Source organism: Crinia signifera, chromosome 8 (assembly GCF_055691185.1).
Source record: "Crinia signifera chromosome 8, ASM5569118v1, whole genome shotgun sequence".
NCBI lineage: Eukaryota > Metazoa > Chordata > Amphibia > Anura > Myobatrachidae > Crinia > Crinia signifera.
In genome coordinates, this window is record NC_139224.1 from 176,622,793 (window position 1) to 176,646,144 (window position 23,352).

The 23,352-nt window shown below is 50.0% G+C and overlaps 1 protein-coding gene across 7 annotated transcripts in view; it reads right to left on the reverse strand.

The window, feature by feature from the left end:
* TTLL7 (tubulin tyrosine ligase like 7) overlaps positions 1-23,352 on the reverse strand; it is a 191,450-nt gene that overhangs the window by 53,535 nt on the left and 114,563 nt on the right. For all 7 annotated transcript variants that reach the window (XM_083157857.1, XM_083157854.1, XM_083157856.1 and 4 more), the window contains 2 exons: positions 22,983-23,069; positions 8,803-8,974 (listed from right to left, as the gene is read on the reverse strand). In XM_083157857.1, coding sequence (XP_083013983.1) covers positions 8,803-8,974; positions 22,983-23,069 — 259 coding nt within the window. The remainder of the gene's footprint in view (positions 1-8,802; positions 8,975-22,982; positions 23,070-23,352) is intronic.

A 23,352-nucleotide genomic window follows, 5' to 3' on the forward strand; every position in this document is an offset into this window, starting at 1 on the left:
ACAATCCTGCACACAGGGACACTCGCTGATCTGTATCCAATCACAACTTTGCCGAGACATCGGTGAACAGCACAGAACAACAATCCTGCACACAGGGACAGTTGCGGATCTGTATCCAATCACAACTCTGCCGAGACGTCGGTGAACGGCACAGAACAACAATCCTGCACACAGGGACACTGGCTGATCAGTATCCAATCACAACTCTGCCGAGACGTCGGTGAACAGCACAGAACAACAATCCTGCACACAGGGACACTCGCGGATCTGTATCCAATCACAACTCTGCCGAGACGTCGGTGAACAGCACAGAACAACAATCCTGCACACAGGGACACTCGCGGATCTGTATCCAATCACAACTCTGCCGAGACGTCGGTGAACAGCACAGAACAACAATCCTGCACACAGGGACACTCGCGGATCTGTATCCAATCACAACTCTGCCGAGACGTCGGTGAACAGCACAGAACAACAATCCTGCACACAGGGACACTCGCGGATCTGTATCCAATCACAACTCTGCCGAGACGTCGGTGAACAGCACAGAACAACAATCCTGCACACAGGGACACTCGCGGATCTGTATCCAATCACAACTCTGCCGAAACGTCGGTGAACAGCACAGAACAACAATACTGCACACAGGGACACTCGCGGATCTGTATCCAATCACAACTCTGCCGAGACGTCGGTGAACAGCACAGAACAACAATCCTGCACACAGGGACACTCGCTGATCTGTATCCAATAACAACTTTGCCGAGACATCGGTGAAGAGCACAAAACAACAATCCTGCACACAGGGACAGTTGCGGATCTGTATCCAATCACAACTCTGCCGAGACGTCGGTGAACAGCACAGAACAACAATCCTGCACACAGGGACACTCGCTGATCTGTATCCAATCACAACTTTGCCGAGACATCGGTGAACAGCACAGAACAACAATCCTGCACACAGGGACACTTGCGGATCTGTATCCAATCACAACTCTGCCGAGACGTCGGTGAACAGCACAGAACAACAATCCTGCACACAGGGACACTCGCTGATCTGTATCCAATCACAACTTTGCCGAGACATCGGTGAACAGCACAGAACAACAATCCTGCACACAGGGACAGTTGCGGATCTGTATCCAATCACAACTCTGCCGAGACGTCGGTGAACGGCACAGAACAACAATCCTGCACACAGGGACACTGGCTGATCAGTATCCAATCACAACTCTGCCGAGACGTCGGTGAACAGCACAGAACAACAATCCTGCACACAGGGACACTCGCGGATCTGTATCCAATCACAACTCTGCCGAGACGTCGGTGAACAGCACAGAACAACAATCCTGCACACAGGGACACTCGCGGATCTGTATCCAATCACAACTCTGCCGAGACGTCGGTGAACAGCACAGAACAACAATCCTGCACACAGGGACACTCGCGGATCTGTATCCAATCACAACTCTGCCGAGACGTCGGTGAACAGCACAGAACAACAATCCTGCACACAGGGACACTGGCTGATCTGTATCCAATCACAACTCTGCCGAGACGTCGGTGAACAGCACAGAACAACAATCCTGCACACAGGGACACTTGCTGATCTGTGTCCAATAACAACTTTGCCGAGACATCGGTGAACAGCACAGAACAACAATCCTGCACACAGGGACAGTTGCGGATCTGTATCCAATCACAACTCTGCCGAGACGTCGGTGAACGGCACAGAACAACAATCCTGCACACAGGGACACTGGCTGATCAGTATCCAATCACAACTCTGCCGAGACGTCGGTGAACAGCACAGAACAACAATCCTGCACACAGGGACACTCGCGGATCTGTATCCAATCACAACTCTGCCGAGACGTCGGTGAACAGCACAGAACAACAATCCTGCACACAGGGACACTCGCTGATCTGTATCCAATCACAACTCTGCCGAGACGTCGGTGAACAGCACAGAACAACAATCCTGCACACAGGGACACTCGCTGATCTGTATCCAATCACAACTCTGCCGAGACGTCGGTGAACAGCACAGAACAACAATCCTGCACACAGGGACACTCGCTGATGTGTATCCAATCACAACTCTGCCGAGACGTCGGTGAACGGCACAGAACAACAATCCTGCACACAGGGACACTCGCGGATCTGTATCCAATCACAACTCTGCCGAGACGTCGGTGAGCAGCACAGAACAACAATCCTGCGCACAGGGACACTCGCGGATCTGTATCCAATTACAACTCTGCCGAGACGTCGGTGAACAGCACAGAACAACAATCCTGCACACAGGGACACTCGCTGATCTGTATCCAATCACAACTCTGCCGAGACGTCGGTGAACAGCACAAAACAACAATCCTGCACACATGGACACTCGCGGATCTGTATCCAATCACAACTCTGCCGAGACGTCGGTGAACAGCACGGAACAACAAACTTGCACACAGGGACACTCGCTGATCTGTATCCAATCACAACTCTGCCGAGACGTCGGTGAACAGCACAGAACAACAATCCTGCACACAGGGACACTCGCTGATCTGTATCCAATCACAACTCTGCCGAGACGTCGGTGAACAGCACAAAACAACAATCCTGCACACATGGACACTCGCGGATCTGTATCCAATCACAACTCTGCCGAGACGTCGGTGAACAGCACGGAACAACAAACTTGCACACAGGGACACTCGCTGATCTGTATCCAATCACAACTCTGCCGAGACGTCGGTGAACAGCACAGAACAACAATCCTGCACACAGGGACACTCGCGGATCTGTATCCAATCACAACTCTGCCGAGACGTCGGTGAACAACACAGAACAACAATCCTGCACACAGGGACACTCGTTGATCTGTATCCAATCACAACTCTGCCGAGACGTCGGTGAACAGCACAGAACAACAATCCTGCACACAGGGACACTCGCGGATCTGTATCCAATCACAACTCTGCCGAGACGTCGGTGAACAACACAGAACAACAATCCTGCACACAGGGACACCCGCTAATCTGTATCCAATCACAACTCTGCCGAGACGTCGGTGAACAACACAGAACAACAATCCTGCACACAGGGACACCCGCTGATCTGTATCCAATCACAACTCTGCCGAGACGTCGGTGAACAACACAGAACAACAATCCTGCACACAGGGACACCCGCTAATCTGTATCCAATCACAACTCTGCCGAGACGTCGGTGAACAACACAGAACAACAATCCTGCACACAGGGACACTCGCTGATCTGTATCCAATCACAACTCTGCCGAGACGTCGGTGAACAACACAGAACAACAATCCTGCACACAGGGACACTCGCTGATCTGTATCCAATCACAACTCTGCCGAGACATCGGTGAACAGCACAGAACAACAATCCTGCACACAGGGACACTCGCGGATCTGTATCCAATCACAACTCTGCCGAGACGTCAGTGAACAGCACAGAACAACAATCCTGCACACAGGGACACTCGCTGATCTGTATCCAATCACAACTCTACCGAGACGTCGGTGAACAGCACAGAACAACAATCCTGCGCACAGGGACACTCGCTGATCTGTATCCAATCACAACTCTGCCGAGACGTCGGTGAACAGCACAGAACAACAATCCTGCACACAGGGACACTGGCTGATCTGTATCCAATCACAACTCTGCCAAGACATCGGTGAACAGCACAGAACAACAATCCTGCACACGGGGACACTCGCTGATCTGTATCCAATCACAACTCTGCCGAGACGTCGGTGAACAACACAGAACAACAATCCTGCACACAGGGACACTCGCTGATCTGTATCCAATCACAACTCTGCCGAGACATCGGTGAACAGCACAGAACAACAATCCTGCACACAGGGACACTCGCGGATCTGTATCCAATCACAACTCTGCCGAGACGTCAGTGAACAGCACAGAACAACAATCCTGCACACAGGGACACTCGCTGATCTGTATCCAATCACAACTCTACCGAGACGTCGGTGAACAGCACAGAACAACAATCCTGCGCACAGGGACACTCGCTGATCTGTATCCAATCACAACTCTGCCGAGACGTCGGTGAACAGCACAGAACAACAATCCTGCACACAGGGACACTGGCTGATCTGTATCCAATCACAACTCTGCCAAGACATCGGTGAACAGCACAGAACAACAATCCTGCACACGGGGACACTCGCTGATCAGTATCCAATCACAACTCTGCCGAGACGTCGGTGAACAGCACAGAACAACAATCCTGCACACAGGGACACTCTCTGATCTGTATCCAATCACAACTTTGCCGAGACATCGGTGAACAGCACAGAACAACAATCCTGCACACAGGGACACTTGCGGATCTGTATCCAATCACAACTCTGCCGAGACGTCGGTGAACAGCACAGAACAACAATCCTGCACACAGGGACACTCGCTGATCTGTATCCAATCACAACTCTGCCGAGACGTCGGTGAACAGCACAGAACAACAATCCTGCGCACAGGGACACTCGCTGATCTGTATCCAATCACAACTCTGCCGAGACGTCAGTGAACAGCACAGAACAACAATCCTGCACACAGGGACACTGGCTGATCTGTATCCAATCACAACTCTGCCGAGACGTCGGTGAACAGCACAGAACAACAATCCTGCACACAGGGACACTCGCTGATCTGTATCCAATAACAACTTTGCCGAGACATCGGTGAACAGCACAAAACAACAATCCTGCACACAGGGACAGTTGCGGATCTGTATCCAATCACAACTCTGCCGAGACGTCGGTGAACGGCACAGAACAACAATCCTGCACACAGGGACACTGGCTGATCAGTATCCAATCACAACTCTGCCGAGACGTCGGTGAACAGCACAGAACAACAATCCTGCACACAGGGACACTCGCGGATCTGTATCCAATCACAACTCTGCCGAGACGTTGGTGAACAGCACAGAACAACAATCCTGCACACAGGGACACTCGCGGATCTGTATCCAATCACAACTCTGCCGAGACGTCGGTGAACAGCACAGAACAACAATCCTGCACACAGGGACACTCGCGGATCTGTATCCAATCACAACTCTGAGGAGACGTCAGTGAACAGCACAGAACAACAATCCTGCACACAGGGACACTCGCTGATCTGTATCCAATCACAACTCTGCCGAGACGTCGGTGAACAGCACAGAACAACAATCCTGCGCACAGGGACACTCGCTGATCTGTATCCAATCACAACTCTGCCGAGACGTCGGTGAACAGCACAGAACAACAATCCTGCACACAGGGACACTGGCTGATCTGTATCCAATCACAACTCTGCCGAGACGTCGGTGAACAGCACAGAACAACAATCCTGCACACGGGGACACTCGCTGATCAGTATCCAATCACAACTCTGCCGAGACGTCGGTGAACAGCACAGAACAACAATCCTGCACACGGGGACACTCGCTGATGAGTATCCAATCACAACTCTGCCGAGACGTCGGTGAACAGCACAGAACAACAATCCTGCGCACAGGGACACTCGCTGATCTGTATCCAATCACAACTCTGCCGAGACGTCGGTGAACAGCACAGAACAACAATCCTGCACACAGGGACACTGGCTGATCTGTATCCAATCACAACTCTGCCGAGACGTCGGTGAACAGCACAGAACAACAATCCTGCACACAGGGACACTCGCTGATCTGTATCCAATCACAACTTTGCCGAGACATCGGTGAACAGCACAGAACAACAATCCTGCACACAGGGACAGTTGCGGATCTGTATCCAATCACAACTCTGCCGAGACGTCGGTGAACGGCACAGAACAACAATCCTGCACACAGGGACACTGGCTGATCAGTATCCAATCACAACTCTGCCGAGACGTCGGTGAACAGCACAGAACAACAATCCTGCACACAGGGACACTCGCGGATCTGTATCCAATCACAACTCTGCCGAGACGTCGGTGAACAGCACAGAACAACAATCCTGCACACAGGGACACTCGCGGATCTGTATCCAATCACAACTCTGCCGAGACGTCGGTGAACAGCACAGAACAACAATCCTGCACACAGGGACACTCGCGGATCTGTATCCAATCACAACTCTGCCGAGACGTCGGTGAACAGCACAGAACAACAATCCTGCACACAGGGACACTCGCGGATCTGTATCCAATCACAACTCTGCCGAGACGTCGGTGAACAGCACAGAACAACAATCCTGCACACAGGGACACTCGCGGATCTGTATCCAATCACAACTCTGCCGAAACGTCGGTGAACAGCACAGAACAACAATACTGCACACAGGGACACTCGCGGATCTGTATCCAATCACAACTCTGCCGAGACGTCGGTGAACAGCACAGAACAACAATCCTGCACACAGGGACACTCGCTGATCTGTATCCAACCACAACTCTGCCGAGACGTCGGTGAACAGCACAGAACAACAATCCTGCGCACAGGGACCCTCCCTGATCTGTATCCAATCACAACTCTGCCGAGACGTCGGTGAACAGCACAGAAGGAAGCCGGGGGCGGAACTTGCTCTATATAAGGCACCATCCATACACCAATACAGGTTTCTGAGCACTATTAGGGGAAAGGTGATCGCCTCGCACACACCTATTGTTCCATTAAATGTATCATTTCCATTAAACACGGCACTGAGATGAGCTAAATAATAATGTCAGCACCTTTGGAAATGTGTCACTTTGTACTTGGGGTACTTACAGCCAATTATTCATGTACTTCACTTCACAAAAATAAGGGTCACAGAGTACAATGATATACGGGACCCTGGGACGCAGCCAGCGCTGAAATGTGCTGACAGTGACCAGTTACATTAATGCGCAGAGGAAAGTCGGGCCAACGCTAGAGCTGTAGAACGCGGTGGAGCTGAGTAATGGAAGACGATGTGACATCTTGATAAATGCCCTGCTCTGCGTCAGTAATGGTTATATCAGGATTACAGAGGCGAGACCCACAGGTTATTATAGCAAAGCAAAACTAGATTTAGCATTTGTTAATGTTCCAAACCGAGAACACAAATGTTCTGTATACTACGATCCCAGTTACCGATGAGGACGGGTGTATGGGCCGGGAACGCCGTAATCACGGGGAAAAGCCAGGCAGCCAGCGCTGGGTAGATGGAAAGCCTTCTGCTTAGTAAGATGATATACAGCATTGCCTGACTGCCGCTGCATCTGCATAAGAAAGAAAACCAGTGGTGTAGCTAGGTGCCACGGTGCCCGGAGCAAGGGCATGTTTCGCGCCCCCCCCCCTTCCTCCCCCATGATATTTAGTAGCAAGCAGGCAGAGCACGGCTCCGGCGCCATGTGAAATCTCAGCGCCACCCTCGCTACGCCGCTGAATGGAACGTTGCAGAGTTTTCCTGGAAATCACTGTAACATAGCAATCCATATGCAGTCACACTCAATACAGACATGCTGCACATTACTGTAATCAGCAGAAGATGCTTGTGAGTCCTACATGCTGCACATTATTGTAATCAGCAGAAGATGCTTGTGAGTCCTACATGCTGCACATTACTGTAATCAGCAGAAGATGCTTGTGAGTCCTACGTGCTGCACATTACTGTAATCAGCAGAAGATGCTTGTGAGTCCTACATGCTGCACATTACTGTAATCAGCAGAAGATGCTTGTGAGTCCTACATGCTGCACATTACTGTAATCAGCAGAAGATGCTTGTGAGTCCCACATGCTGCACATTACTGTAATCAGCAGAAGATGCTTGTGAGTCCCACATGCTGCACATTACTGTAATCAGCAGAAGATGCTTGTGAGTCCCTCATGCTGCACATTACTGTAATCAGCAGAAGGTGCTTGTGAGTCCCACATGCTGCACATTACTGTAATCAGCAGAAGATGCTTGTGAGTCCTATATGCTGCACTTTACTGTAATCAGCAGAAGATGCTTGTGAGTCCTACATGCTGCAAATTACTGTAATCAGCAGAAGATGTTTGTGAGTCCTACATGCTGCACATTATTGTAATCAGCAGAAGATGTTTGTGAGTCCTACATGCTGCACATTACTGTAATCAGCAGAAGATGTTTGTGAGTCCTACATGCTGCACATTACTGTAATCAGCAGAAGATGCTTGTGAGTCCTACATGCTGCACATTACTGTAATCAGCAGAAGATGCTTGTGAGTCCTACATGCTGCACATTACTGTAATCAGCAGAAGATGTTAGTGAGTCCTACATGCTCTGTTTTGAAACAGGCTAGATGTATGTGAACACATCTATAGCAACCATTTAATGGGATATTATACTGTTATAATATCTGTGGGATTGAATTTGGTTCCTGATTCAGACCCTGACCTATTTGGCGATTTCCATACTTCTGCGCAAGGCCTGACACTACGATCACAGGAGGAGGATGGCGACTGACCACTTTGTGGAAGTGGTCCGGACAACACAGACGTTGCAGATGCTCCGAAACATGGCTGGCCTGGCTGCGCAGGGGAGGCCGGTAATGTGCTCGTACTTCACTGTGTAGAGAAGCGCTCGCACTTTAGCAATGTGCCTGCAAAGTTTTATGGGCACATTGCGAGAGGGGTCCAGGTGAGCAGGGCGGCCTTACCCTGTGCTGGGCAGGCCCAACGCAGCCCAGCGCTGCCAGATGTCATGTTGCGCAGTTTCTGCATTTGGTAGAACATTTTCTTGCCGACGGCCCCCTGACGCCTGGTAACAATCTGATGGACCCTGGTAGCATCATTATCGGGATTATACAGTAACCACACGTACTGGATCTCTCCAGCGACTTATACTTCTGCTCCTCCAGGTCATAGGAAACCTTCTTCTCTCTCAGCGGTTTCTCGTCCTCGATGTCGGAGCTGCTGGCCGAACCGGAGCTGCTGCTGTTGCTGTAGTTCTTCTTCTTGTAGGACTGAGTGCACTCCGGCATGGAGGACAGGGTCTGTAACACAGAGGGGGGAATTTACTAAGGGAAATACATGTAAAATAGGCGTATTCGGATTAGAAAATACGTCTATTTTATTCACAGTTTCTGCATTTGCTATGCCGAAAATACCTTCATTCGTAATATGTGCATTTCCAAATACGAATGTTTACGCCATCGATAGAATATGGATAGGAGTTTCCTAATTTACTAATCATCCGTATGTAATATACGCCGCTAACTGACGGTAATTAGCGGGATACGGCTGTTAAATGCCGCTAAAATACGCCTGGAAAATACACTTCATTTTCCAGGCATATTTGGCAGAAGCCTGCAGGGATCTGCCTGATCTGGTGGATCTGATGTGACTGATCTGACTGATCCGTTCAGGCTTCTGCAAATACGCCTGGAAAATTAAGTGTATATTCCTGGCGTATTTTAGTATAAATGTTTTTTTTTAATTAATAAAAAAATCGGCTTGGAGAACCACAAGTCCCAGCATGCAGCCCATAAATACACAGCAATACCAATAGTTAAATAAATACACACTGACACCAGCAAAATAACACTTTATTACATTCGGAGCCCATTTATACTCATACATATACTTACCTATCTTGACCCGTAGGTAGGTCTCTGTCCATCCGATGGCCCTGAAGAAATCCAATATGGGAGAACCTGTAGAAGGAATCCATACTTACCAGGGTCCTCCGGCGTAGATTGCGTCCTCTTGGGTCCATGTAGGGTCTTGGTGTAACAAAAAAACTGAATCACCCGGCACCAGTACAAACTCCGGAGGAGACGCAGGACGTGTGTTTACATCCTGCGGCTTCTCCTCCCGAATACCACTATTGGCTGCCTAGTGGCCAATCAGGAGTCGCTAGGCAGCCAATAGCGGTATTCAGGAGGAGCAGGATGTAAACACACATCCAGCGGCTTCTCCGGAGTTTGCTCTGGTGCCGGGTGATTCGGTTTTTAGTTTTTCCACGCCATTTGTTTAAATTATTTATTTATGTTTTCTATTTTTTTTTTTACACTGCAGCCTGTACGGATCTGACTGATCGGTATATACGGTAGCTAAATACAAATTCCTATCAGCCAGAATACGACTGGCTATGCCATCGGCCAAATACGAATTCATAAATAGGGCAGCTACGTAAATCTTCCCTATTTACAAATCGTATTTTGTCACAATTATGGCTGCAGCCAGTCGTATTCGTATTCTTAGTAAATTTCCCCCAGAGAGTTCTGATCACACGTCATACAGCGACGTCTGTGGGCCTGATTCATGTAATACGGAGAGTTCTGATCACGCGTCATACAGCGACATCTGTGGACCTGATTCATGTAATACGGAGAGTTCTGATCACGCGTCATACAGCGACATCTGTGGGCCTGATTCATGTAATACGGAGAGTTCTGATCACGCGTCATACAGCGACGTCTGTGGGCCTGATTCATGTAATACAGAGAGTCCTGATCACATGTCATACAGCGACGTCTGTGGGCCTAATTCATATATACAGAGCTCTGATCACGCGTCATACAGCGACGTCTGTGGGCCTGATTCATGTAATACGGAGAGTTCTGATCACACGTCATACAGCGACGTCTGTGGGCCTGATTCATATATACAGAGCTCTGATCACACGTCATACAGCGACGTCTGTGGGCCTGATTCATGTAATACAGAGAGTTCTGATTACACGTCATACAGCGACGTCTGTGGGCCTGATTCATGTAATACGGAGAGTTCTGATCACACGTCATACAGCGACGTCTGTGGGCCTGATTCATATATACAGAGCTCTGATCACACGTCATACAGCGACGTCTGTGGGCCTGATTCATGTAATACAGAGAGTTCTGATTACACGTCATACAGCGACGTCTCTGGGCCTGATTCATGTAATACGGAGAGTTCTGATCACGTGTCATACAGCGACGTCTGTGGGCCTGATTCATGTATACAGAGAGTTCTGATCACGTGTCATACAGCGACGTCTGTGGGCCTGATTCATGTAATACAGAGAGTTCTGATCACGTGTCATACAGCGACGTCTGTGGGCCTGATTCATGTATACAGAGAGTTCTGAGCACGCGTCATACAGCGACGTCTGTGGGCCTGATTCATGTGATACAGAGAGTTCTGAGCACGCGTCATACAGCGACGTCTGTGGGCCTGATTCATGTAATACAGAGAGTTCTGATCACGTGTCATACAGCGACGTCTGTGGGCCTGATTCATGTAATACAGAGAGTTCTGATCACGTGTCATACAGCGACGTCTGTGGGCCTGATTCATGTAATACGGAGAGTTCTGAGCACGCGTCATACAGCGACGTCTGTGGGCCTGATTCATGGAATACAGATAGAGTGCGCAGGACTGACAGAGTGCGCAGGAATGATAGAGTGCGCAGGACTGGTAGAGTGCGCAGGACTGATAGCGTGCGCAGGAGTGATAGAGTGCGCAGGAGTGATAGAGTGCGCAGGACTGATAGAGTGCGCAGGACTGATAGAGTGTGCAGGAATAATAGAGGGTACAGGTCAGGACTGATAGAGTGCACAGGAATAATAGAGTGTGCAGGACTGATAGAGTGTACAGGACTGATAGAGTGTACAGGACTGATAGAGTGTGCAGGACTGATAGAGTGTACAGGTCAGGACTGATAGAGTGCGCAGGAATAATAGAGTGTGCAGGACTGATAGAGTGCACAGGACTGACAGAGTAGGCAGGACTGATAGAGTGTACAGGTCAGGACTGATAGAGTGCACAGGAATAATAGAGTGCGCAGGACTGATAGAGTGTGAAGGACTGATAGAGTGTACAGGTCAGGACTGACAGAGTGTGCAGGACTGACAGAGTGCGCAGGACTGATAGAGTGTACAGGTCAGGACTGACAGAGTGCGCAGGACTGACAGAGTGTGCAGGACTGATAGAGTGCGCAGGACTGATAGAGTGTACAGGTCAGGACTGATAGAGTGTGCAGGACTGACAGAGTGTACAGGACTGATAGAGTGTGCAGGACTGACAGAGTGCGCAGGACTGATAGAGTGCGCAGGACTGATAGAGTGCGCAGGACTGATAGAGTGTACAGGTCAGGACTGACAGAGTGTGCAGGACTGATAGAGTGTACAGGACTGACAGAGTGTACAGGACTGACAGAGTGTGCAGGACTGACAGAGTGCGCAGGACTGACAGAGTGCGCAGGACTGACAGAGTGCGCAGGACTGATAGAATGTACAGGTCAGGACTGACAGAGTGCGCAGGACTGACAGAGTGTGCAGGACTGACAGAGTGTGCAGGACTGATAGAGTGCGCAGGACTGATAGAGTGTACAGGTCAGGACTGACAGAGTGCGCAGGACTGATAGAGTGTACAGGACTGACAGAGTGTACAGGACTGACAGAGTGTGCAGGACTGACAGAGTGCGCAGGACTGACAGAGTGCGCAGGACTGATAGAATGTACAGGTCAGGACTGACAGAGTGCGCAGGACTGACAGAGTGTGCAGGACTGACAGAGTGTGCAGGACTGATAGAGTGCGCAGGACTGATAGAGTGTACAGGTCAGGACTGATAGAGTGTACAGGACTGATAGAGTGCGCAGGACTGACAGAGTGCGCAGGACTGACAGAGTGCGCAGGACTGATAGAGTGCGCAGGACTGATAGAGTGTACAGGTCAGGACTGACAGAGTGCGCAGGACTGATAGAGTGTACAGGACTGACAGAGTGTACAGGACTGACAGAGTGTGCAGGACTGACAGAGTGCGCAGGACTGACAGAGTGCGCAGGACTGATAGAGTGTACAGGTCAGGACTGACAGAGTGTGCAGGACTGACAGAGTGTGCAGGACTGACAGAGTGTGCAGGACTGATAGAGTGCGCAGGACTGATAGAGTGTACAGGTCAGGACTGATAGAGTGTGCAGGACTGACAGAGTGTACAGGACTGATAGAGTGTGCAGGACTGACAGAGTGCGCAGGACTGATAGAGTGCGCAGGACTGATAGAGTGCGCAGGACTGAAAGAGTGCGCAGGACTGATAGAGTGCGCAGGACTGATAGAGTGTACAGGTCAGGACTGATAGAGTGTACAGGACTGACAGAGTGTACAGGACTGAACTCTCTGCCAGTGACACACCTGAGGCCCAGGTGGCGGACACACAGACCACAATACATAACGCCCAGAAGTCTGAGCTGTGTGATGTCTCTTCCACACGGAGACTCATCAGTATTCGGCTCAGGCGTCAGGAGGGGAGAGAAGAACGTGGCGTGATTAGAACCATTTCACAACCATTTAATAACCATTAAATGACTAAAGTGTTCTCAGCAGGTTCCTAAACCTGCTCCAGTCATGGATGAACTTCCAGTGAATAGACTGCGCTGTAAAAACATCAACAAAAACAGCGTCGGCACGCCAGCGGCTGGGCTGAGTTATTAGCCCTCTGATGGATGCTCCTGTTACTATTCCTGTCCGAGCCCCTCGCAGACGTTCCGCTACCAGCGGTGTAATGGTCCGAGGTCAGCGTTCCCACACTGCGAATCTATCATGTTAGATGTAATGTTCTACGCGATCGATGGTAACAGCCACATAATCCGCTCATCTGAGAACACGCCGATCTTAGCGAATTCTACGCTCAGATGTTATTGTAGGGAAATCGGACACAACAGGGTTATTGGGGGCGCTCGGCTTGTTCCAGCGGCTAAGGGGGACACCATCTTCCTGCTGCTGTGGGGGACAAATGTCCTTCTGCGTGGCCACCAGCGGCCCCCCATGCATTCGCAAAGTAAACTATTTCAAACTGTTTCCCCAGACTAGCCCCAGGCCGTGGTCAAGGCCCTTGGCAGCGATGTCCATCCTTGCACATTACGGTTTAGGACAGGAGGCAATTCTGCTGCGTGTAGCTTTTGGGGCCGCAACTTTTAAGACCAAAACCACTAATGAAACCTGCAAAATACCGGCAGAAATGTTGCTGGCATATAGCAGATGAGGGGAGCAATTCATACATGCTGAGGATGGATATAGGAATGTTCTCATCCAGGACTAAATCCCCGTACACACTACATGATACTGTGAAATATATCACGTCTCAACGCCACCGCGTCTCAATATCGTTACCGAGCCGCGCCGTCTGCTGAACATACAAGTCAATTAGGCTACACAGTAATGACCTGCATATTCAGCGGCTCCTGGTGATGTCATTAAACGATATCGCTTACCTATATCGTTCCGTGGGCCTGATTCAGACCTCAGAGCTCCGAGAGCAGGTTAACACCACCCTGGTGAATGCACCCCCCCCCCCCCTTTTTTGGAAACCTTTTTTGATGGTCATTTACCATCTAATGATTTTTCCTCTGCACACAGTCAAAAGAAAGCCCAGGACTTACTTTTCGGCGGCACGTTGTTGTACGAATTGGGGGCGGGCACTGACGTAATGTGACATCATCCTCCCGCCCGACCATTTTTGTGTGCACACATCCCCGGAAGGCGTCCTGGCTGTAAACCACTGTGCGAGCGTCCCGGTGTGTGACCAAAGGCTCTTTGCAGCGGGGGATTGCCTATGCGCATGTGTCTGAGGCCGGGTTTAAGGATATAAATGATCACTCCCAGGTCGCACTGAGCCGGATCTGCGCTTGTGCCTGTAAGCCTCCCCACGGATGTGACGGAGACGGACAGATTTACCACTGGAATTTTCCAATTCTAATATTTAAAACACTTCCCACGGTTGGCGAGACCTTCGCTCAGCTCAGAATTAAATCTTTCTTTTTTTCCCTACACGAAATTCCCCTTTGACTAGTCGTGATGAGCGCGATGTCAGCCCTGGAAGACAACAGGTAGCAGCGCTGACTCCAGTTAGCACAGAGAACGCATCCCGCGCCGTCACCTGACACCGCAACACTGACAGTATTGAATATTCTGTACGTTTAATATAAATGAGCCAATTCCCTGTCTATTAGACCCAGAATGGTGATGTGCTGCTGATGGGAGAAGAAAAGTAAATGTAGTTTAAATCAAATTATTTTATGTTTTGGTAGAAAGAGAGAGGATCTGGGATAATACTAAATAAATTATTCAATCAACGCACATTTCAAAGCCGAACGCATGACACATATAATATGAAAAGTACGATTCTAGCCAAGTCTGCCGCGCTCACACAGCGAGAAGAAATTAATTCCTATTCTCGCAGAGTGCCGCCTGCTGTTCAGTCTGTACAATCAGCACAATGTATTCAGGGATTCAGGGGTGGAGGGGGCTGCTCACAAAGGTGCAAACCCCTCGTCTGTGTATTTAGGAACAAAAAAGGAACTTCCGTGAGCTGCAGCGAAGAAGCCTGTACTAGGTATATGTCCGGGAACGGACTACGGCCTGCCCGCATCAGTAAAACCCCCGCGTGGTGCTGCTATATTGTCATCTGGCGGAATGGATCTCGCGGCAGACCCACCGCCGCGCGCCTAACGTGTCATATTTTAGGCAGCCATATTATAATTACTGACCGGTTTTCCCAGTAGATGCTTTATTGGTATTGCTTGTCTTGTGTCAGAATGTTATTAACTGGAACGCAGATGCTGCAGCCATATTGCCGCCGTTTCATCTTCCAATTTGTGTTGTATTTTAAATGAAGCATAAAATAAGAAAATGAGCCGGGTAAATGACTTTGCCTGTATTAAGAAAGAGCCGAACGTTGTTATGAATCATTTTCCTGCATCGCATTTTCTTACAATGGGAATACGTGGTTTCGGTAAACAACATTAAAACCAGCCGTGGGGAAAGGGGGCTGACGTGGCAGTAGGGTGCAAAGGGAAGGGTAGGGAGTCACCGGGGACATACAGATGTGTCCAAATCTATCCCTAATGATATACAAGTTGCGTTAAAACACATGAGCTCTGTGTGACTGTAGCGCCAAAAGCTTTTTTTTGGGGTTACATAGCGTCTTATTTCGCAAACAGAGCTAATGTGATGCACATACAGCTTCTGTTGAGTAAAACGATATGCAGCATGCCTACATTTAGTGTGCGATTGCTCTGTACCTGCATAGGAAATGGAGCATTAGTGTTTTCCTGGTGTTCTGCATGCAGATACAGCGGTAGTCACACACTGAATACAAGCTGTATATGCTGTATATAACTTTAATCAGCAGAAGCTGCTTGTGTGTCTTATTCCCTGTTTTGCAAACAAGGCACTATTTAACAGGAAAATGCTGCAGAAAAGACCCCCTGCGCTATCGAGTGGTCACATCTGTATGCACGCGCGCTACCGAGTGGTCACATCTGTATGCACGCGCGCTACCGAGTGGACACATCTGTATGCACACGCGCTACCGAGTGGTCACATCTGTATGCACAAGCGCTACCGAGTGGTCACATCTGTATGCACGGGTGCTACCGAGTGGACACATCTGTATGCACACGCGCTACCGAGTGGACACATCTGTATGCACACGCGCTACAGAGTGGACACATCTGTATGCACACGCGCTACCGAGTGGACACATCTGTATGCACACGCGCTACCGAGTGGACACATCTGTATGCACACGCGCTACCGAGTGGTCACATTGTATGCACACGCGCTACCGAGTGGACACATCTGTATGCACACGCGCTACCGAGTGGACACATCTGTATGCACACGCGCTACCGAGTGGACACATCTGTATGCACACGCGCTACCGAGTGGACACATCTATATGCACACGCGCTACCGAGTGGACACATCTGTATGCACACGCGCTACCGAGTGGACACATCTATATGCACACGCGCTACCGAGTGGTCACATCTGTATGCACACATAACAGCCCCTTATACTGCATTCACCCTCAATGTAACTTACAGGCTACTTGCGTTAGCCAACCACAACCTGGGATCAGGGATTACATTCTAGATCGCACTGAGGCCACGACTAAAGGTGCCCACACACGCACCGATCCCGGCGATGCTATACGATGGGGTGCGCGCTCCCGCTGCACCTCATCGCACAGTACAAAAAGTATGTGCTGCACATACTTTTTGTACTAGCTTTTTCTAGCATAGCATCGCATGCACATCGTATGCACAAGGCATATGATGCGATGCTATGTGTGCTAGTTAAGCCCACAACGCACGCCGGGATCGGTGTGTGTGTGGGGACCTTAAGATGCGTAATGCAGTGTAACGTGGATTCTGATGAAACGTCATCTATGTGTCGTCACTTTGCAGATGGAATATACGTTAGACAGAATCCCCAGGCCTAGAAGAACTGTGTGACCACTGTTACCCTACAGGTAGGTCAGTAATATCCCCAGCCCCTGCCTCCATGAGCGATAACAATGCACGGACTTACATCGGACGTTCTCCATGCCACATCGCACCCCGGATCAGGCCTAAATGTATGAACTTCTTCGTTCCTGCACCTTATTACAAAAGATTTTTGACAGAGGTCCAAGTTGTCCTCATTTCCCAGGGATAAACAGGAGATGGTGAAGTCATGATGAAGTTATTTGTAATAACGTTGTCAGGTTATAATTACTAAGCATCTAATCATCGTCAGAACAGCCGTTGTCAATGCGCGGCGCAGAGATTTATATACATCATACATTCTCTGAAGTATGTTCCCTTTTCATTTCAATTTTTCACAGTTTCGTGGGAGTGGAATGTTCTTAAAAGTTGGAATGGATCCGACGCGTCGCTGAAAGGTCTCATTTTGTTTGAGAACATCATTTTCAGATGCCACAAATCCTTTCAATGTGGTGTCCTCGGAGTTACATTAAACCTTTCATTAGTGCAGATGAGAGCGAGCAATATTCCAGAACGCTCAGTGTTACTAATAAATAACATCTTTCCTCTCCCATGAAATAAAGGCACAATATTAAAAATTAATTGAGGCTCAGAGCTCTGTTATGAATCTTGATTTTAAAATTAATCTGATATATAATTAGTGTTTTTTTCTACCATACACAAAATTTTACAGAGCAGAACTTTTTTACAGCACTAACGCAGCGTGGCGTACAAACCAATCTACTGCGCCATGGGCGGGGGGGAGGATAAAATTATATTGGAGAGGAATATAAATAGTTTAGATAAATTAATATTCGATGACCATACCAAGCCGCGATTGGAGGACAATAATATCACTTCACCGTCATGTTCAATCTGTTACACAATTAGAACTTTCCCCTGAGATACTGCCCATTCCTACGATGTTTATATCATTTGTGTATATGCTTTTATGCTGAGTGATTTACAGTCATGGGTATGTGCACACATATAAATTCCTTTCTATAGAAGCTACGCACGGCTGGAGCGTTAAAGAAATGGCTGACACCCAAAATCATTCTGCGGAGGTAATGAGTTGGACCCAGATTTTCACTCCAGATCCAGGAGTGCTGCCCCAATCCCCAGAGTGCCACTCCAGATCCAGGAGTGCTGCCCCAATCCCCAGAGTGCTGTTCCAGACTCAGGAGTGCTGCCCCAATCTCCAGAGTGCTGTTCCAGACTCAGGAGTACTGGTCCAAGACCCATAGTGCTGCTTCAAGGCCTAGGAATCCTGCTCCAAGACCCAGGAGTCCCACTCCAAGGAGTGCCGCCCCCGACCAAAGAGTCTTGCCCCAGACCCAAGAGTCCCGCTCCATAGCCAAGAGTTCCACGCCAGGGATTCCCACTCCATTTCCCAAGCCCATGGTACCCATCTAAGCCCCAGAGTGCCACACCGTGCCCCAGGGACACGAACCATTCAACTGCAGCTCCAAGATAAAGCATTACACTGTAGGTCTTCTGGACTTCTGGACCAGATCTCATAGCTGGCTCTGTTCTGGCTATATAGCTCGAAAATCTGCCATTACTACTCAGGCTCTGGATTTTGGAGCTGGCCAATGACTCTACAGCTAAAACATCCGCCATCAATGATCTCTGGCTCCAGATCTTACAGACAGATCTTGGCAACACAGCTAGAACATTCACCGTCACAACTCTGGGTCAAGATCTCCGAGCTGTCTCCTAGCTGGAGGACATCCACTATCACTACTCTGGAACCATAATGACAGTATGCAGGCTGCATGAGGAAGAGGAGAAGGACCAGTGCTACAGCTCTTGGCAAATATGAGATTCCACGCTAAGGAGATAGAGCAATGACTTGAGATAAGGCCTGGATACAGTTAGGGAATTTCCTTACTTTGTGAGGGCCGCTCAGGCATTCCCACTTGGCAAAATGGTATTATACCAGCCTGGAGTTGGCAGGGAAAAGGTGTCACCCTGGACTGGGCAGAGTGTGCAGCCTGAGCACCTTAAAACAAAGCCGCATGCACACCAAAGTTCCACATGCCATAAAAGTATTCACGCCACCCCCTCATACTGATGGCTTCTATACATAACAATGGCTAAGGGCCAGATGCACTAAGCTTCAAGAGGTATAAAGAACCAGTGAACTAGCTCCTTACTGCCATTTTTCAAACCCTGTTTTGTAACATGACAGTTAGGAGCTGCTTGGCTGGCTGTTTATCGCTCTGTGTCAGGGATATTTTACCTGGAAACCACTTAAGAAATAAATTCAAAAATATAAACAGTGAGAAGTGAAATAATTGCAGCAATGGGCGTACGGCAGAGCTAAGCCGGGACAATACCGTCCCACCATCCCTGGGAGTTGTATCTTGTATCTCAGCAAGCTTCTTACACTTGGCAGGTTCCTCATTGATATAATTATTAACGAAACCCTCCCACTCATTTTCTTTCTAATTACTTTTCTAAGTAGTTGTTTTACTCACAGCTGAATGGACAGAACTAGTCGCCAATTATATCAGACAACGTTTTCTTCCCTTGGAAGCGTCCGTCCAGATTCTATTATTATTATTCCTCAGAGGTTATACATAAACCCCAAGGTTCCCATACTGATCCGATGTTGGGTATCACCAGATGCAGACTTCATGGACCTGGGAAAGGACCGGCTAACACAGACATGCTGAGGGCAGAAACCACCGCAGCCAGGCGACCTCACCGCAGCCAGGCGACCTCACAGCAGCCAGGCGACCTCACCGCAGCCAGGCGACCTCACCGCAGCCAGGCGACCTCATACAGTGCCATGAAATGCCCTGCTGGGCTCATGTACAGCAGCAATAATTACACGTGCTGCCTTGTTTTACACTGACTAGTGGCTAAAGATCCGTCCCATAAAAAGTGCAGGCTACAGTACCTCAGACATCAAATTCTCCTGAGAAGTAAAGGTGCCCCAGCGCCTCTCTGCACAGAAATGCCCTTGGGAATCTGCCCCTTCTGCCCTTTAGATTTCACTCCCTATAATATGAAATGTCCTTTCTGCATTGCCTGTAATCTGCCCTATCCCACCCAATGTCTCATATCGCACAACATAAACCCCGGGGGCTCACTGCGCTGAATAAGCGCATTTGAGCAAATGCAGGTGTACATCGCGGCACCGTCCTGCGCTGCTCATTGTGCTTCTACTACAGTATAGTAATAAATGTTCCAACTATAGCTGTGTGACCACAAGTCCTTGGGGTGAGTCCTCATGGGACAGGGAATAGGTGGCGGGGTTCCCCCTCTGTCCTCATGGGACAAGGAATATGAGGCGGGGTTCCCCCTCTGTCCTCATGGGACAAGGAATATGAGGCGGGGTTCCCCCTCTGTCCTCATGGGACAAGGAATATGAGTCGGGGTTCCCCCTCTGTCCTCATGGAACAAGGAATATGAGGCGGGGTTCCCCCTCTGTCCTCATGGGACTGGAAATAGGAGGCGGGGTTCCCCCTCTGTCCTCATGGGACAGGGAATAGGAGGTGGGGTTCCCCCTCTGTCCTCATGGGACAAGGAATATGAGGCGGGGTTCCCCCTCTGTCCTAATGGGACAGGGAATAGAAGGCGGGGTTCCCCCTCTGTCCTCATGGGACAGGGAATATGAGGCAGGGTTCCCCCTCTGTCCTCATGGGACAAGGAATATGAGGCGGGGTTCCCCCTCTGTCCTCATGGGACAAGGAATATGAGGCAGGGTTCCCCCTCTGTCCTCATGGAACAAGGAATATGAGGCGGGGTTCCCCCTCTGTCCTCATGGGACAGGGAAAAGAAGGCAGGGTTCCCCCTCTGTCCTCATGGGACAGGGAATAGGAGGCGGGGTTCCCCCTCTGTCCTCATGGGACAGGGAATAGGAGGTGGGGTTCCCCCTCTGTCCTCATGGGACAAGGAATATGAGGCGGGGTTCCCCCTCTGTCCTCATGGGACAGGAAATATGAGGCGGGGTTCCCCCTCTGTCCTCATGGAACAAGGAATATGAGGCGGGGTTCCCCCTCTGTCCTCATGGGACAGGGAATAGAAGGTGGGGTTCCCCCTCTGTCCTCATGGGACTGGAAATAGGAGGCGGGGTTCCCCCTCTGTCCTCATGGGACAGGGAATAGGAGGTGGGGTTCCCCCTCTGTCCTCATGGGACAAGGAATATGAGGCGGGGTTCCCCCTCTGTCCTAATGGGACAGGGAATAGAAGGCGGGGTTCCCCCTCTGTCCTCATGGGACAAGGAATATGAGGCGGGGTTCCCCCTCTGTCCTCATGGGACAAGGAATATGAGGCGGGGTTCCCCCTCTGTCCTCATGGAACAAGGAATATGAGGCGGGGTTCCCCCTCTGTCCTCATGGGACAGGGAAAAGAAGGCAGGGTTCCCCCTCTGTCCTCATGGGACAGGGAATAGGAGGCGGGGTTCCCCCTCTGTCCTCATGGGACAGGGAATAGGAGGTGGGGTTCCCCCTCTGTCCTCATGGGACAAGAAATATGACGCGGGGTTCCCCTTCTGTCCTCATGGGACAGGGAATAGAAGGCAGGGTTCCCCCTCTGTCCTCATGGGACAGGGAATAGGAGGCGGGGTTCCCCCTCTGTCCTCATGGGACAAGGAATAGGAGGCGGGGTTCCCCCTCTGTCCTCATGGGACAGGGAATAGGAGGTGGGGTTCCCCCTCTGTCCTCATGGGACAGGGAATAGGAGGCGGGGTTCCCCCTCTGTCCTTATGGTACAGTGGATATGAGGCGGGGTTCCCCTTCTGTCCTCATGGGACAGGGAATAGGAGGCGGGGTTCCCCCTCTGTCCTCATGGGACAGGGAATAGGAGGCGGGGTTCCCCCTCTGTCCTTATGGTACAGTGGATATGAGGCAGGGTTCCCCCTCTGTCCTCATGGGACAGGGAATAGAAGGCGGGGTTCCCCTTTGTCCTCATGGGACAGGGAATAGGAGGCGGGGTTCCCCCTTTGTCCTCATGGGACAGGGAATAGGAGGCGGGGTTCCCCTTTGTCCTCATGGTACAGTGGATATGAGGCAGGGTTCCCCCTTTGTCCTCATGGGACAGGGAATAGGAGGCGGGGTTCCCCTTTGTCCTCATGGTACAGTGGATATGAGGCGGGGTTCCCCCTTTGTCCTCATGGGACAGGGAATAGGAGGCGGGGTTCCCCCTTTGTCCTCATGGGACAGGGAATAGGAGGCGGGGTTCCCCTTTGTCCTCATGGTACAGTGGATATGAGGCAGGGTTCCCCCTTTGTCCTCATGGGACAGGGAATAGGAGGTGGGGTTCCCCCTCTGTCCTCATGGTACAGTGGATATGAGGCGGGGTTCCCCCTTTGTCCTCATGGGACAGGGAATAGGAGGCGGGGTTCCCCTTTGTCCTCATGGTACAGTGGATATGAGGCGGGGTTCCCCCTCTGTCCTCATGGTACAGTGGATATGAGGCAGGGTTCCCCATGTATGATGTATGGCTCCTTACTATGTAATACCGACTTCTGGCACCAATGCACTTATATGTGTGCTGGACATTTGCACAATGGTTGATGACGGCGGGATTTTACAGCCTGTGGCCACAATGCGTGCTGGACTCTGAGCTGTGATTACATTGTCCCATTGTGAATCTCGCAGCGTACGTCGTTAGACGCCACACACACATAATATATATATATATATATATATATATATATATATATACACACACACACATAGTTTATTAACGCTAGAGGTAGGATTACAGATTTTATTCTGGGTTACATTGGTTTATGCTGCATTTTGGGGCTACATACCCGCGGTTCTCTGTGCTGGGTGCATTTTCCTGACAGCTTCTCATCATCCAACTCGCACTGTTCCAGCAGGTCCAAAATGTCCTCTTCCTGTAAGATACACAGCGGAACATAATGTCATTCTCTCTCTCCCTCTCTGTCACAATAAATATACAACAGTAACATGATATAGGTGTATACTATGCAGACGCATCCAGGCTGGTAGCCACCGTTATAATGCCGGAGGCAGTGGGCGGAGCAGTGCTGTGACACCCACTGTCACTGCTCCGCTAGTCTGTAAGGGCATTCTGTAACCAGAGCTAAGTGGCATCAGTCCATTTTCTGCAACTGACAAATGTGGGATGGGCTTCCAAAGAAATATGGCAACATGCAC